General features: G+C 38.7%; 2 protein-coding genes across 12 annotated transcripts in view; both read right to left on the reverse strand.

Annotated features, from left to right (window-relative positions):
- The window catches only part of CAPRIN2 (caprin family member 2), a 32,689-nt gene extending 25,724 nt beyond the window's left edge, over positions 1–6,965 (reverse strand). For all 10 annotated transcript variants that reach the window (XM_081821412.1, XM_081821410.1, XM_081821408.1 and 7 more), the window contains exons 1-3: positions 6,856–6,965; positions 1,536–1,774; positions 147–229 (exon numbers count right to left, since the gene is read on the reverse strand). In XM_081821412.1, coding sequence (XP_081677538.1) covers positions 147–229; positions 1,536–1,735 — 283 coding nt within the window. In that variant the 5' untranslated portion in view covers positions 1,736–1,774; positions 6,856–6,965. The remainder of the gene's footprint in view (positions 1–146; positions 230–1,535; positions 1,775–6,855) is intronic.
- The window catches only part of IPO8 (importin 8), a 166,025-nt gene that overhangs the window by 82,018 nt on the left and 69,097 nt on the right, over positions 1–14,910 (reverse strand). The gene's annotated exons all lie outside the window — the stretch shown is intronic.

The raw sequence follows: 14,910 nt of genomic DNA on the forward strand, positions 1-14,910 counted from the left end.
TTCTCCACATGAATGTAGTATTGCCAGACATGTAAGTTCTAACGGACTGACAGTTTCAGCCTTCAATATCAAAACAAAATCAGCCCTACACTTCTAAACAAAGTCTAGTATTTACAGCATGTAAGTCAAGAGTAGAGAAAACTCACATGTCGTTCCTACCACTGCTTTCTCACTACCTTCCAAAAGGTCCCAAAAGTACAAGGATGACTGCTCCATCTGGTCTTCAACACTGACAAGGAAAAGCAGTAGCAGAACAAAGTAGCTTTAGAGGTACATACACACAAATACATATATATGGAGCAATACAATGTATACAGTAAAACTCATCAACAGTCAAAACATTCAATGTTAATTTTGTCTTTTTACTCTCTCAAAATGAAAAAATTCAAATTTTATAAAAGATGACTAAATGCCCACTTTAGGGATTTCAAATGTAAGCATTTTCTCTTAAAACAACTAAAATATTTTACAAAATAGAACTATTAAGGAATAGACGAAAAAGAGTTTTTAAGGCTCTTTGCAATGCAAAGTCATTAATTATCAAGTAATGTCCTAGAGGAAAGAAGACTGGAATGGCAATATTAAGATCTACATTTGACTTTAAAACACAGCAGTTTGTTTTCCAAATTATATTTCACTTATACATATTAAACTAAGCTACACTCCCTAAATCCATCAAAGTGAAGAGAAGGAAACAACCAAATAGATAATGATGATGGACTAGACTATCAGAATGGAAATTAAAAATATATATATGGCTATATATGTTAAAATTAAGTTTTATTAGGTTTTTTTCCTGATACAGGACTGAGTTCCAAAACAACTGAAATCGGACTGTGCTTTAGCATGGCCAAAAGACAACACTGGAAGGATCTACACTGAACAAAGCAGAAGCAGAGATGTGTTCATTAGCTGATTTCCTCCATCAAACCAAGAACAGCAAATGGATAACTATAGGGGGAAAAATTGGATAGCCTCAATTTTGCTGATTTTGTCTCTTAAATTATCAGATTTGTTTCTCAGTATTTATTCACAGCATAAAAAGACCACCAAATAATTCTCACTTTGAAAGTTTAATGATACTGGCCAAGTTACATTTTATTTACCTCCACTTAAGTACAGCAGTAGTAAGAAGGGAAAGACTCTCAGGTAATACAATAGCCTGAGATAATTACAAAAAAAAAAAAAACCTTTAAGTATAATACATCATCAGTTTTATGGTTACTTGTATAGAGGCAAAACTTGATCAGACATCATTTTTAAAATCAATGTTACAATTAAAAAAGCACATTAATGAGATCTTTCAAATTGACTTTCCTTCTAGACAGCCTCTCAACCCTCTCACAGTCTGGTCCCACCAATGTTTCCCATGCTGAATCAAATGAATGTTCTCTTAATTTCTCTCTCTCGCTCTCTCTCTATATATACTGTAATACATATATGTTATCATGTATGTGTATGTGTATATATATATATATATATCTAGGCTAAAATGTTCTATGTTCTCTTTTAGGAAAGTATTTTCATTAGCTTACCTCAGACTTTCATTTCTTTCAGGGCAGGTCAATTTTGAAAATTTAATGAGGTAGTCAAGTTCTTTTAAAGGCAAATACACTGCACCATTCAAGCCCCCTTTGAAATCCTTCTGTACATGTTCCTGTGTCAAGTTCTGTAATACATACTGAACTTGAAGTATAGTACGAAGTTTTTTCTTCTCAGCCTCAAGTTTTAGCATGTGCTCCCTTCTCTGAGCCTTCTTCTGCGCTTTAAGTAGCTGTTAAAACAAATTTTCATTAAAGTTGCCAACTCTCCACCACCCCGTATTAGCAGTTCACAGTCCACAAAGTCTAATCCCAAAGAGTTGAGATTAGATGATACATCTCATATATATATAAACACTGTGAAATTGACAGGTTCGTTTAACCCCTTTCTTTTTCAGTTGAGGAAGGGACTGAGTAATATGGTGGTATGTCTCAGGTAACCGGAGCTTAGAAAGTCCAAGTATCTCCCAATTCCAGGCTGTATTTAGTACCTCTGGTATCACCATGATAAACAAAGTACCTATAGCTGATACACATATCGATCGCAAAACTTAACTTTTCCATATTTATGTGTATCAAGCCTTTTTTAGGCCAAGGATTTTAAGAAAATGCTTCAGTTCGGTTTTGAAGTCTGTTTTTTTTAAATTTCTTGTTCTAGGAGAAGAATATTTCAACTAAAACGGTCTATTTTCAACAAACCAAAGAAGACTAGCTAAAGTGTAAGGAACTGAAAACCAAACAGAAAATGTCTTACAAGCATAATGCTAAAAAACATCCCCAGCAAATAGTTTTTTTAAGTAAAACTGAGATTTTCATAATAGTTCAGTCTGGATGGAGCTGTATTTTTTTTTTAATTTATTTTTTTTAAGATTTTATTTGACAGAGAGGGAACACAAGCAGGGGGAGAGGGAGAAGCAAGCTTCCTGCTGAGCAGGGAGCCCGATGTGGGACTCGATCCCAGGACCCCGGGATCATGACCTGAGCCGAAGGCAGACGCTTAACGATTGAGCCACCCAGGTGCCCCGGAGCTGTATTTTTCATTATTTGGCTAACCAAACATAGATGGATAGTTAGCAGAACATAAATTTTCCATCAAATAAATATGTATGCAGATTGAGCAGCCCTGTGTCTGGCTCTAAAGCTCAGAACAGTAATCTCTTAAAGTCTGACATAATACATGGGTCCCAGAAGTCACTTCCCATTTATAAAATACCAATTAATAAAAAGTACCATCTATTTCCAGTAAGAAATCTAAAAGGTCTTTTCTCCCCAGAGTTGTTCTTCTAATTATAATATTTCTATCATACTGGATATATTCCAAGTTATGAAAATTAAGAGAACAAAACAAAAATCCAAAAGTTTTCCTATATGCAGGTTAAAGTACTTTGATATACCATCATATTTAAGACTCTCCAAAAGACATGTTCATAAATCCTAACAAATTAAGATGGAAGGAAACCTCAGGAAAAGATTCATTATGACATTATTAATTCCTTTCTCAGAAGGAGGTATGAAAGTCACTTAATAAATTTGACTTGTGTTACTACCAGGGACAAGAGACAGTAGGTGAAGGTAAAATTTTGAGAATGAGAAATGGAGTGGTTGGGGTTATGTGGGCTAGGATATTTTCAGGATGGCAAAGGCTCAGAAATGCTTTTTCCAAGACCTCAATATGGACTTAAGCCAATAACATTTACCAAAAGTACAGGATTCTCAGTTTCTGCTTGAGAGAAGGAAAGAGATTAGAGGTGGCAATTCTACCTCTCCAAGACAGTGGGATTCTCTTGGGACAGATTCATGATGGTACAAGGAAAGACAACTGATGCTGAGGGCATCTTCAAGTTTCTATCCCATGATTACCTCAGAACTCTTGTTAGCCATTCCCAAGGCTGGAGTAGATGTTCTTATGGATTCAGGATACCCTGAACTTCCCCTACTCAAATACCTATTACATTTAATGGTTACCTTTTTATTTACCTGCATCTCCATTAGGTTTCAGCTCTGTGATGACAGGGACTATATCTCTGTTGTTTACCAATATGTATCACTAGTGCCCAGCATAGAGCCTGACAGATGACAGGACCTCAAATATTTGTTGAATCGATCAAGTATCAAATAAGAAAATTAGTTGTTTCTTACATCATAATCAGAAAACTACTGACAATAGCGTATTTCTCCTTATTTATGTAGAAACTAAGAAGTCAGGTTATATTTTCTCCTCTTCTTTCAGCTGAGGACTGATTTGTAAAGAAGGAAGAAGACATGAAATAAACCACTATCAATAAATCATATTGAATAATAAAATCTTCTGATCCCTCGTAGAATGATAAATCCCCACCAGGATAGAGCTCATGTCATGAAGACAGAGATACAGCTGGGAAGAAGAGAAAGGCTTCCAACTAGTTTGAAGGGAAAGAAATGTTATACAATGCAAAACTGACTCTCAAGAGACAAAAGAAACTTTAGTAAAAGTCCAAAAATTACTATGTTGGAAGGTAACTGGCAAGCACCTTTGGGGTCTTGATTCATGAAGGCATGTTCCAAAGTACTTTAACACCTCACCTAAAGTGAAAGTAAATCCACGGTATAAGTGAGAAAAAATAACCAATGAGGTTAACTGGTAACTACCTCTAGACAAGAGCGGAAGAACATGTAAATAGAAAGATACTATATCCTTGTATAAAGAACAAGGTTTTTAGGAGCAAAAAATAGTTAGGGCCCTAGACCCACTCTACCACTTACTGGCAATACGATTTTGAAGAAGTTCCTCTTGTTCTGAGCATCAGATTTCTTATCTGTAAAATGGCACTATATATGCATCTATTTCCTAGATTGCTGTAAAAATCAAGTGACTTTACATAAGTACCTGGCACATGGAAGGTGTTTAAAAAAAAACCTAAAAAGGGGCACCTGGGTGGCTCAGTCATTAAGCGTCTGCCTTCGGCTCAGGTCATGATCCCAGGGTCCTGGGATCGAGCCCCACATCAGGCTCCTTGCTCAGCAGGGAGTGTGCTTCTCCCTCTCCCTCTGCTGCTCCCCCTGCTTGTGTTCCTGCTCTCGCTGTCTGTCAAATAAATAAATCTTTTTAAAAAATAAAATTTTAAAAAATAAAAAAAACCTAAAAATAAAAAAAAACATACTTTGAAAAAATAAACACTTGAATAAAAAACTAAAATTATCAAATAACTGAGTAAAGAGAGCTAATAGAAAATTTTAAGTATTATAGATGTGTACTTCCAAACATCCAACCAGAGTAAAGATATGAAATACTTTTTACAGTAAAGTGGGTCAAAATTAAATAAATCTAACATGGGAGGGGTAATCATACATGTATAAGAAAAAACTTGAGGGGCGCCTGGGTGGCTCAGCTGTTAAACGTCTGCCTTCGGCTCAGGTCATGATCCCGCGGTCCTGGGATCGAGCCCCACATCGGGCTCCCTGCTCGGCGGGAAGCCTGCTTCTCCCTCTCCCACTCCCCCTGCTTGTGTTCCCTCTCTCGCTGGGTCTCTCTCTGTCAGATAAATAAATAAAATCTTTAAAAAAAAAAAAAAAAGAAATAACTTGATTTAAAAGTATATCTAAAATGGCCTACAAATTTAAGTTACTATGGAATTCACAGAAACTACTAAAATTAAGTTATAAATGAGTAAACTTGAGTTAAAATATGCTATGGTTGGCAAAAAGAACTAATATCTTGGACTTTTTTTTTAAAGTAGGCTCCACCCCCAACATGGGGCTTGAACTCATGACCCTGAGAGTTTGAGTCAGTTGCTCGACCAATGGAGCCACCCAGGCGCCCAAATCTTAAACTTGCATTAACAGAATTATCCAGAAAACAGAAGGTAATGGCTCTATATTAGGCTATTTTAGATTTACACACTACCTTTTAAGAGTTAATTAAGTCAAACATCCAGAGAGAGCAACGATATTACAAGGATTAAGATGGTAGATGTCTTCAGTCTAGAAATGGTACGTTGGCTTTTTTTGTTTGGGGAGGTTTTTTTGATGCCAGAGGAATGGAAACGAGAATTTTAGTTCACCATAAAAGAAGAAAATATCCAGGAGCGCCTGGGTGGCTCAGTCAGTTAAGCGTCTGACTTCGGCTCAGGTCATGATCTCAGGGTCCTGGGTGTCAAGCCCCACATCAGACTCCGCACTCTGTGGGGAGTCTGCTTATTTCTCTCCCTCTGCCCCTCACCCTGCTCATGCTGTCTCTCTCAAATAAATATATAGGGGCGCCTGAGTGGCTCAGTCAGTTAGACGTCTGCCTTTGGCTGGGGTCATGACCCCAGCGTCCTGGGTTCGGGCCCCACCAGGGAGCCTGCCTCTCCCTCTCCCTGCCTGTCTGCCTACTTGTGATCTCTGTCAAATAAATAAAATAAAATTTTTTAAAAAATCAAATATATAAAATCTTAAAAAAAAAAATCCAAAAAGTGAAAGACACTATCTTAGAAAGCATGCTCCCCACCCCAGAATTGAATTTACAAAAAAATTTCCTTAATTATTAAAACATGATCTTTATAGACCTTTTAACACAACTGTAAAGCAGCAAAGAATACTTCATTAATGAATGCTTAAAGTGTCATATTAATTACTAACTAAATCTGTCAGAGATAAAAGTTTCAACTGCCAACAGAAAATCTAACAAGCTGTGAAACCAGACTTAACTCTAACAACAATCACAAATCTTCCTGGTAATAACTATCATGGTCTCAAGAAAAAGTTTACCAATTCTGTCTCCTAATATGTTAAATAATGCTAAACTTACAAGCCTATGCTATATAAATTTATAAACCTGTATTCTAAAATCTCTCTCATAGGAGTGCCTGGGTGGCTCAGTCGGTTAAGTGTCCACCTCTTGACTTCAGCTCAGGTCTTGACCTCACAACTTTGATCTCCAGGTTGTGAGATCAAGCCCTGTGTCAGGCTCTGTGCTGGGCGTGGAGCCTGCTTAAGATTCTCTCTCTTCCCCTGCCCCTCCCTCTCCCCATTTCTAAAAAATAAAATAAATTTAAAAAGGACTGCTTTAAAAAAATAAAATCTTCTTCATAAATGTATCCCCTTCTCAATGACTGCTATAACTCCACAGTGAATACACATTTAGAGAGTACTTTATCACGGTACCTCATATTCAGATACCATTTGTGTTTTCTTGAGACTCCAGAAATCTGAAAACACTAATTCTTCATTAGCTATTGTCAACCCCAATAAAATATCAGCAGGAATTAGATGATGGTAACTGAACATCATTAATGGACACTAATATTTTCCTCAAGATCAATAAAGTGGTTTCAGAAAAAGCAAACATACTCACATCTTGGCTCAGTCCAGAAAAGGTCTTCTGAAGTTCCTTGGCAAATTCTAAGTTATGTAGTACTTCTTCATATTTCTCCACTGCTTCCTACCAAATAGGATAAGAAAACATCAATTCTGTTAACTTCTAAGTACAAATATGTCAGAATAAGTGTTCCTATAAAAATAATAGAGAAGACTTCAAATTTTATTAACTAGTCATTTACTATACGTAGTCAAAAAAGTAGGAGGGCCGGGCTCCTGGGTGGCTCAGTCATTAAGCGTCTGCCTTCGGGGTCCTGAGATCGAGCCCCGTGTCGGGCTCCCTGCTTGGCAGGAAGCCTGCTTCTCCCTCTCCCACTCCCCCTCTTTGTGTTCCCTCTCTCGCTCTCTGTCAAATAAATAAATAAAATCTTTAAAAAAAAAAAAAAGTAGGAGGGAGACAGAGCATTTAATACAAGTTATATAAAGTTAAATTTAAAAATTCAATCTTTAGGCGCACCTAGGTGGCTCAGTCAGTTTAAGTGTCTGACTCTTGGTTTCGGCTCAGGTCATGACCTCAGGGTTCTCAAGATTGAGACTCTGCTTGAGATTCTCGCTCTCCCTCTGCCCCTCGCCCCCCTAAAAAAAAATCTAAAAATTAAAAAATATAAAAATTCATTTTTATACTAGAAATCTGAGCCATAACAACAGCTGAATTCCTGTCTATAAACAGAGACCTATTGTTTTTAAGAGCAATAAGCCAACAGAATTCCTCTGTCAATATTCATTCACTACTCAAATACAGTACACAAGAAGCATAGTGAGGATCACACAGATGAATAAGCAACTTCAAGAAATCTCTGGTGCCTGGGTGGCTCAGTCAGCTGAGCATCCAACTCTCGGTTTTGGCTCAGGTCGTAATCTCATGGATCATGGGATTAAGCCCCATGTTGGGCTCCATGCTCAGCAGGGAATCTGCTTAGCTTACTGATTCTCTCCCTCTACCCCTCCCCACATGCAAGCACTCTCCCTCTCTCAAATAATCTTTCAAGAAAAAAATTTATTCTATGATAGAAAAGATTTGTCAATAATTACCTTAACAGGCAAAATTAAGTATTGTAAAGAAATACTGTAAATATGGGGTGCCTGAGTGGCTCAGTCGTTAAGCGCCTGCCTTTGGGCTCAGGTCATGATCCCAGGGTCCTGGGATCGAGCCCCGCATCGGGCTCCCTGCTCAGCAGGAGGCCTGCTTCTCCCTCTCCCACTCCCCCTGCTTGTGTTCCCTCTCTCACTGTGTCTCTCTCTGTCAAATAAATAAATAAAATCTTTTTAAAAAAAGAGAAATACTGTAAATTTAACAGAGTTTGTTTTAGTATTTCATAGATCAACAACAACAACAAAAGGATTTCACTGGTGAAAAAAGTTGGTAATTAGAAAAAGTGTAGGGACACCTGGGTGGCTCAGTCGGTTAAGACTCTGCCTTCAGCTCAGGTCATGATCCCAGTATCCTGGGATCGAGTCCCTGCTCAGCGGGAAGCCTGCTTCTCCCTCTCCCTCTGCCTGCTCCCCCTGCTGTGCTCTCTCGCTCTCTCTGGCAAATAAATAAAATCTTTAAAAAAAAAGAAAAGAAAAAGTGTAGATTTTTTAATGGGACTTTAATTCTATATGGAAGAATAATATGAAACAGAAGATGGGAAAATTGTCTAACCACATAGATATATTTTAAAGTCTTCATAATTAAAAAAAATAAAGTCTTCATAATTGAAGTAATATAGTATTCTTCTAGCTATCTACCCAAAAGTAATGAAAACGTATGTCCACATAGACTTACATGCAAATTTCTATAGCAGCATTATTCATTATAGCCCCAAATAAAAACAATCCAAACATCCAGCAACTGGTAAATGGATAAACATAATGTGGTATAACCATTCAAAGGAATGCTCGTCAGCAATAAAAGGAAATGAATTACTGATACATGCTATACCAAGGGTGAACCTCAAAAACATAATGCTAGGTCAAAGAAGCCATATGGGAAAGACTATCTTATATGAAATATCCTAAAAGACAAACTTATAGAGCTAGAAAGCAAATGAGAACACAAAAAGGAACTTGGAGGGTTACAGAAATGTTTGAAAACTGGATTGTCCTGGAAATTGCTTAACTCTACAAATTTTTACTATAAATCATTGACATACACTTAAAATGGGTTAATTTTATGTACATGATTTCAAAAAGCTATTTTAAAAATAGTCTGGTAATACTAAATCTTTTCTTAAGATTTTATTTCTTTGGGGCGCCTGGGTGGCTCAGTCGTTGAGCATCTGCCTTCAGCTCAAGTCATGATCCCAGGGTCCTGGGATCAAGCCCTACATCGGGCTCTCCGCTAAGCGGGAGGCCTGCTTCTCCCTCTCCCACTCCCCCTGCTTGTGTTCCCTCTCTCGCTGTCTCTGTCAAATAAGTAAAATCTTAAAAAAAAAAAAGGTAAAGAGGCTTTCCGACTATAGAACCAAGAATGCAGACAATACAATCATAGTATACAGCCCTCAGAGGTACGTAAACCAGAAGGGAATAACCCCCCTCCCATATTTACCCCCAAATGGTATTAACTTTGATTCAAGAAAAGCAGCATCAAATGGGAACTACTACCTCAACTTCCCATTATCCAATGTGGATCCAGCCTTTCTTCCTCCCTTTGTTTAGAGGAGATATCCTTCTTCTACCTGTGCCCTGGATCCTTTTCAATTATGCTTTCAAAAGAAATCTTAACTCTGATTCCCGTTTAAAAATCTTGAGTTTCTCCCTCTCTGTCAATGCTTAAACCAGCATTTAAAAAGTTCAGGTTCCCCTCACCCCCCGCCTAAATTAGAAAAACAAAAAATCCCTTTTTGGCAACCACCTCCTTCCAGTCTCAGAAAAATTTCAAAAATGTCTACACAGTCTCCATTTCCTCTTCAGCCCTTATCAACCTGGATTCCGTTTCCACCATTCCACCATAACTATCCTGGCTGAAATCAGCAATGTCAATACCATCTTTCAAACCCATGGATCTTTTATAGCTCTCCTTTTGGTTTACTTCTCAGAAGACTTCAAGATGAAGCCATCCTCTGGCTCTACAAACATCTTTGTTTTTAATAACACGAAACTTCCATTCTTCTCCCATTTCTCCAGCTGTTAATTTACCAGTAAAATTTTTCCATTAACCTCTCACCTCAGTTTTTAACATTTATGAAATAAATAGGACCTATATCAGAGAGATGTTGGGCAATTCAAATGATTTCATACTTATAAATCATTCAAAATGATGCCTGACCCTAAGTTCACGGTATTTTTAGTCTTTATTATTCAAACATCAAATATCAAAAGTTCAAACATCAAATATCAAAATTCCTAGGCTTTTCTCCTTTCTATATTCTCACCCAAGATAGTCTCACCCTTTTAATGGTTTCAATTAGCAGCCATCCAGATATGAGGTATCTGTAGACTAAACTTCTCTGTGCTCCAGACCTGTATCTTAAAATACTTACTACATATCACCCCTTATGTTTCACAGGCACATTGAAATGGTCCAAAATTGAGCTCTTTATCCTATCCTCCCAAAACCTTATTCTCCCCCAGTGTTTCCAGGCCCAATAAATGGTTTTGCCATCCATCCAAGTTTCAAGCCAGAAACCTGGAAACCATTCTTGGCTCTTCCCTCTACATCCTGTCACCAAGCTATGTTAATTCTACCTCTCAAATCCAGCTACTTTACTCAAACCCCTCTGCTGCTAACTTGGTACCAGCAAGGCACCTATAACCACTAACCTAGACTATAGCCAACACTTATCTTGTCTCCTTACATCAACACTTAACATCTCCAAACCATTACTCACCCTACAAAGTGATTTTCTTTCATTATAAATCTATAGTCATGCTCTGCTTAAAACCTATCTGTATCATTTCTGATAACCTTAAGAAAAAGCACAAAGTCTTTAAATGGCAAACAAAGATGTTTTTGTGGCTTTCCCCCTCTAACTACATTACTCTATCCATACTGGCTTTCTTTCCAGTTTCCTAGAAGGACTCTTTTAAAAACATTCTTTTCCTACTCAGGCCCTTAACACAGTCTAGCATCTGCCTAGCCTAGCCTGCTCTTCTTCCTCCTTTCCCATTTTAACTTGCTAAGTCCTATTCATTTTTTGAAGTCTTAACTAAAGCACTTCTTTCTCAAGGAAGCTGTCCTCAATTCTCCAAACTAGGTTAGATTCCTCATTATAATCCTTCATCACTCTGTACTTTTCCCTAACATCCATCACATTTGTATTTACTTATTTCCCACCACACTATTATCCATGAGGACAAGGATCACATTTGCCCCTTAGGTTATAACCCTTACATTAAGCACCGAACCTCCCAGCGTAAATACTTAATGTATTATTGTTGAAATAATAAAACGCAGTTCAGAACATGATTATAGCCTCAAATATGCTAAAGATTCTGACCAGAATTTTAAAAATTTTAAACAGAATTATATACTGAGATTTTGGTTTCAAAAAAAAAGAACACTAGCGGGAGTAGGACTGGTGAACTGAAAAGGTCTCAAGAAAAGGATATTAATTAGGAAAAGCCTACGTAACATTTGGGTGGTGTGCCTTGACTAGGCCAACTGCTGTGGGACTACAAAGCACAAAAGATTCCATATTATTTAATGAGTTTTGCATTATGCATTAAATATAACATAGGGTCAGAGTTTAGCAACTAGAGATGGATACCAAATCCTAATTCTTTAAAAATAAAAACTTCGGGCGCCTGGGTGGCTCAGTCATTAAGCGTCTGCCTTCGGCTCAGGTCATGGTCCCAGGGTCCTGGGATCGAGCCCCGCATCGGGCTCCCTGCTCAGCAGGAAGCCTGCTTCTCCCTCTCCCACTCCCCCTGCTTGTGTTCCCTCTCTCGCTGTCTCTCTCTGTCAAATAAATAAATAAAATCTTTAAAAAAAAATAAAAAATAAAAATAAAAACTTCAATGAAACTTGTGCCCCTTGCCACTTGCTCAAGCACTCACTTGAATCTCACTTCTCCATTTCAAATCCAGACCTGAACCAAAATAGATACTGAAGTTATAAGTGGGACTCTAAAAAACCTCATTAAGACAATCTTCTCAATGAGGTACCTGGGTGGCTCAGTCAGTTAAGTTGCTGCCTTCAGCTCATGATCCCACGGTCCTGGGACTGAATCCCACATGGGGCTCCTTGCTCAGCAGGGAGTCTGCTTCTGCTCCCCCCCAACTCATGCGCACATGCGCACTCTGTCTTAAATAAAATCTTAAAAAGAAACTTCTCATGGGGCACCTGGGTGGCTCAGTCGTTAAGCATCTGCCTTGGGCTCAGGTCATGCATGATCCCAGGGTCCTGGGATAGAGCCCCGCATCGGCCTCCCTGCTCAGCAGGGAGCCTGCTTCTCCCTCTCCCAGTCCCCCTGCTTGTATCCCCTCTCTCGCTGTCTCTGTCAAATAAATAAAATCTTAAAAAAAAAAAGACAAACTTCTCATTGTTTCAAAGGAAAACTTTAGGTTTATGCTAAAAATCTTAATGAAATCTTTAGTCAGTCTTTAGCTTAGTCTTGACAGGTTACCTCAAAGTTACTAAAAAGAGGTTATAATAGCCATGCCGATCACAGAAAGCTTTATTTACAATATTAAAAATATATATTGGGTTAAAGAAGAAATACAAACTGAAATTACAAAATTTCTAGCCTACAATATTGAAAATACAGTATCCAATTTATAGCTAAAGCAGTGCTTGAAGGAAAATTCACATCCTTAAATGCATACCAACGAGGGAAAAAGGAAACAAATGAACTAAGCACTCAATTCAAAGTTAGAAAATGAAGCAAATAAACCAAAGGAAAGCAGAAAGATAAAAGCAGTAGAAGAGAAAAACTAAAATAAACCAAGAACCTAGCTTAAAAAAAAAAACTAGCTAGGGGCGCCTGGGTGGCTCAGTCGTTAAGCGTCTGCCTTCGGCTCAGGTCATGATCTCAGGGTCCTGGGATCGAGCCCCACATCGGGCTCCCTGCTCCGCGGGAGGCCTGCTTCTCCCTCTCCCACTTCCCCTGCTTGTGTTCCCTCTCTCACTGCCTCTCTCTGTCAAATGAATAAATAAAATCTTTAAAAAAAAAAAAAACTAGCTAATTAAAAGTGAAAATACAGAACCACACAAAATTAGAAATAAAAAACAAACTTTTACCAAAAATTACTTTGCCTCAATCTATGCAAATAAATTTTTAAACTGGATGAAATTAAGTGATTTTCAAAGTTTTGAGAAGTTGACTCCAAAAGAAAAAAAAGCTAATCAATTTCAAAAAAGAAAAAAAAAAGAGGGGCGCCTGGGTGGCTCAGTCCTTAAGCGTCTGCCTTTAGCTCAGGTCATGATCTCAGGGTCCTGGGATTAAGCCCCGCACTGGGCTCCCTGCTCAGTGGGGAGCCTGCTTCTCCCTCTACTGTGTTCCTCTCTTGCTGTCTCTGTCAAATAATAAAATCTTAAAGTAAAAAAAAAATAGTTTAAAAATAAAAAAAAGGAAGGGACAAGAATAAAGGCCCCAAATATATCTATAGCTAAGCTAAACTGTATAGAAAATGGAGGAAGAGAAGGCAGGGAAGAGTATTTGCTTGCTTATAGAGACTTAAAGATACTCTGGACAGATACCTAAGAACCTACTAGCAATCATTCCAGTAGTTCCCCCTTATCCACCGGGGATGTGTTCCAAGACTCCAGGAAATGCCTGAAACCAGATAGTATTGAACCGTATAATACTGTTTTTTCCTTCCCTATACACACATCCCTACGATGAAGTTTAATTTATAAATTAGGCACAGTAAAAAGATTGACAATAAAATGTAACAATTATAACAATATACCGTAATGAAGGTTTTATGAATGTGGTCTTGCAAAATATCTCACTATACCGCAGTCACCCTTCTTTATGATGATGTGAGCTGATGAAATGCCTGCATGATGAGATGAAGTGAGCTGAAGGCCATAGGCACTCTGAAAGTGTTAGGCTACTATTGACCCTTTTTTTTTTTTTAAAGATTTATTTGACAGAGAGAAAGAAACAGAGCACAAGCACAGGGAATGGTAGAGGATCTTCTACTTCCAGACCTAGGCTGACCACAGGTTAATTGAAACCAGGGAAAGCAAAACCACAGATGGAGGGGACTACTGTACTTTGTAAGATAAGTGAACAGAGGAAGGACAGGGTGAAAAGAAAAACTTTTTTTTTTTAAGATTTTCTTTATTTGGCAGAGAGACACAGCAAGAGAGAATACAAGCAGGGGGAATGGGAGAGGGAGAGCAGGCTTCCCGCTGAGCATGGAGCCCGATGCGGGGCTCGATCCCAGGACCCCGTGATCATGACCTGAGCTGAAGGCAAATGCTTAACGACTCGAGCCGCCCAGGTGCCCCCAAAAAAACTGTCTTTTAAAATATTTCCTGGGGCGCCTGGGCGGCTCAGTCGTTAAGCATCTGCCTTCGGCTCAGGTCATGATCCCAGAATCCTGGGATCGAGTCCCGTATCAGGCTCCCTGCTAGGCAGGAAGCCTGCTTCTCCCTCTCCTACTCCCCCTACTTGTGCTCTTGTTCTCGCTCTCTCTCTGTCAAATAAATAAATAAAAAATCTTTTTAAAAAATAAAAATAAAAGGGGCGCCTGGGTGGCTCAGTTGGTTAAGCGACTGCCTTCGGCTCAGGTCATGATCCTGGAGTCCCAGGATCGAGTCCCGCATCGGGCTCCCTGCTCTGCGGGGAGTCTGCTTCTCCCTCTGACCCTCCCCTCTCTCCTGCTCTCTCTCTCTCATTCTCTCTCTCAAATAAATAAATAAATAAAAATCTTTTAAAAATAAATAAATAAATAAAAAATAAAATATCTCCTAATTTCTGAGGCACCAGGGTGGCTCAGTCAGGCATCTGCCTTCGGCTCTGGTCGTAATCTCAGGGTCCTGGGATCAGCCCTTCATCGGGCTCCCGGCTCAGCAGGAAGCCTGCTTCTCCCTCTCCCTCTGCCCTTCCCCACTGCTCATGCTTGCGTGCACTCTCTCAAAATCTTTAAAAAAAACAGT

The sequence above is a fragment of the Leptonychotes weddellii genome, chromosome 5, assembly GCF_054177405.1.
Source record: "Leptonychotes weddellii isolate Sample4059 chromosome 5, ASM5417740v2, whole genome shotgun sequence".
In the NCBI taxonomy this organism is placed as follows: Eukaryota; Metazoa; Chordata; class Mammalia; order Carnivora; family Phocidae; genus Leptonychotes; species Leptonychotes weddellii.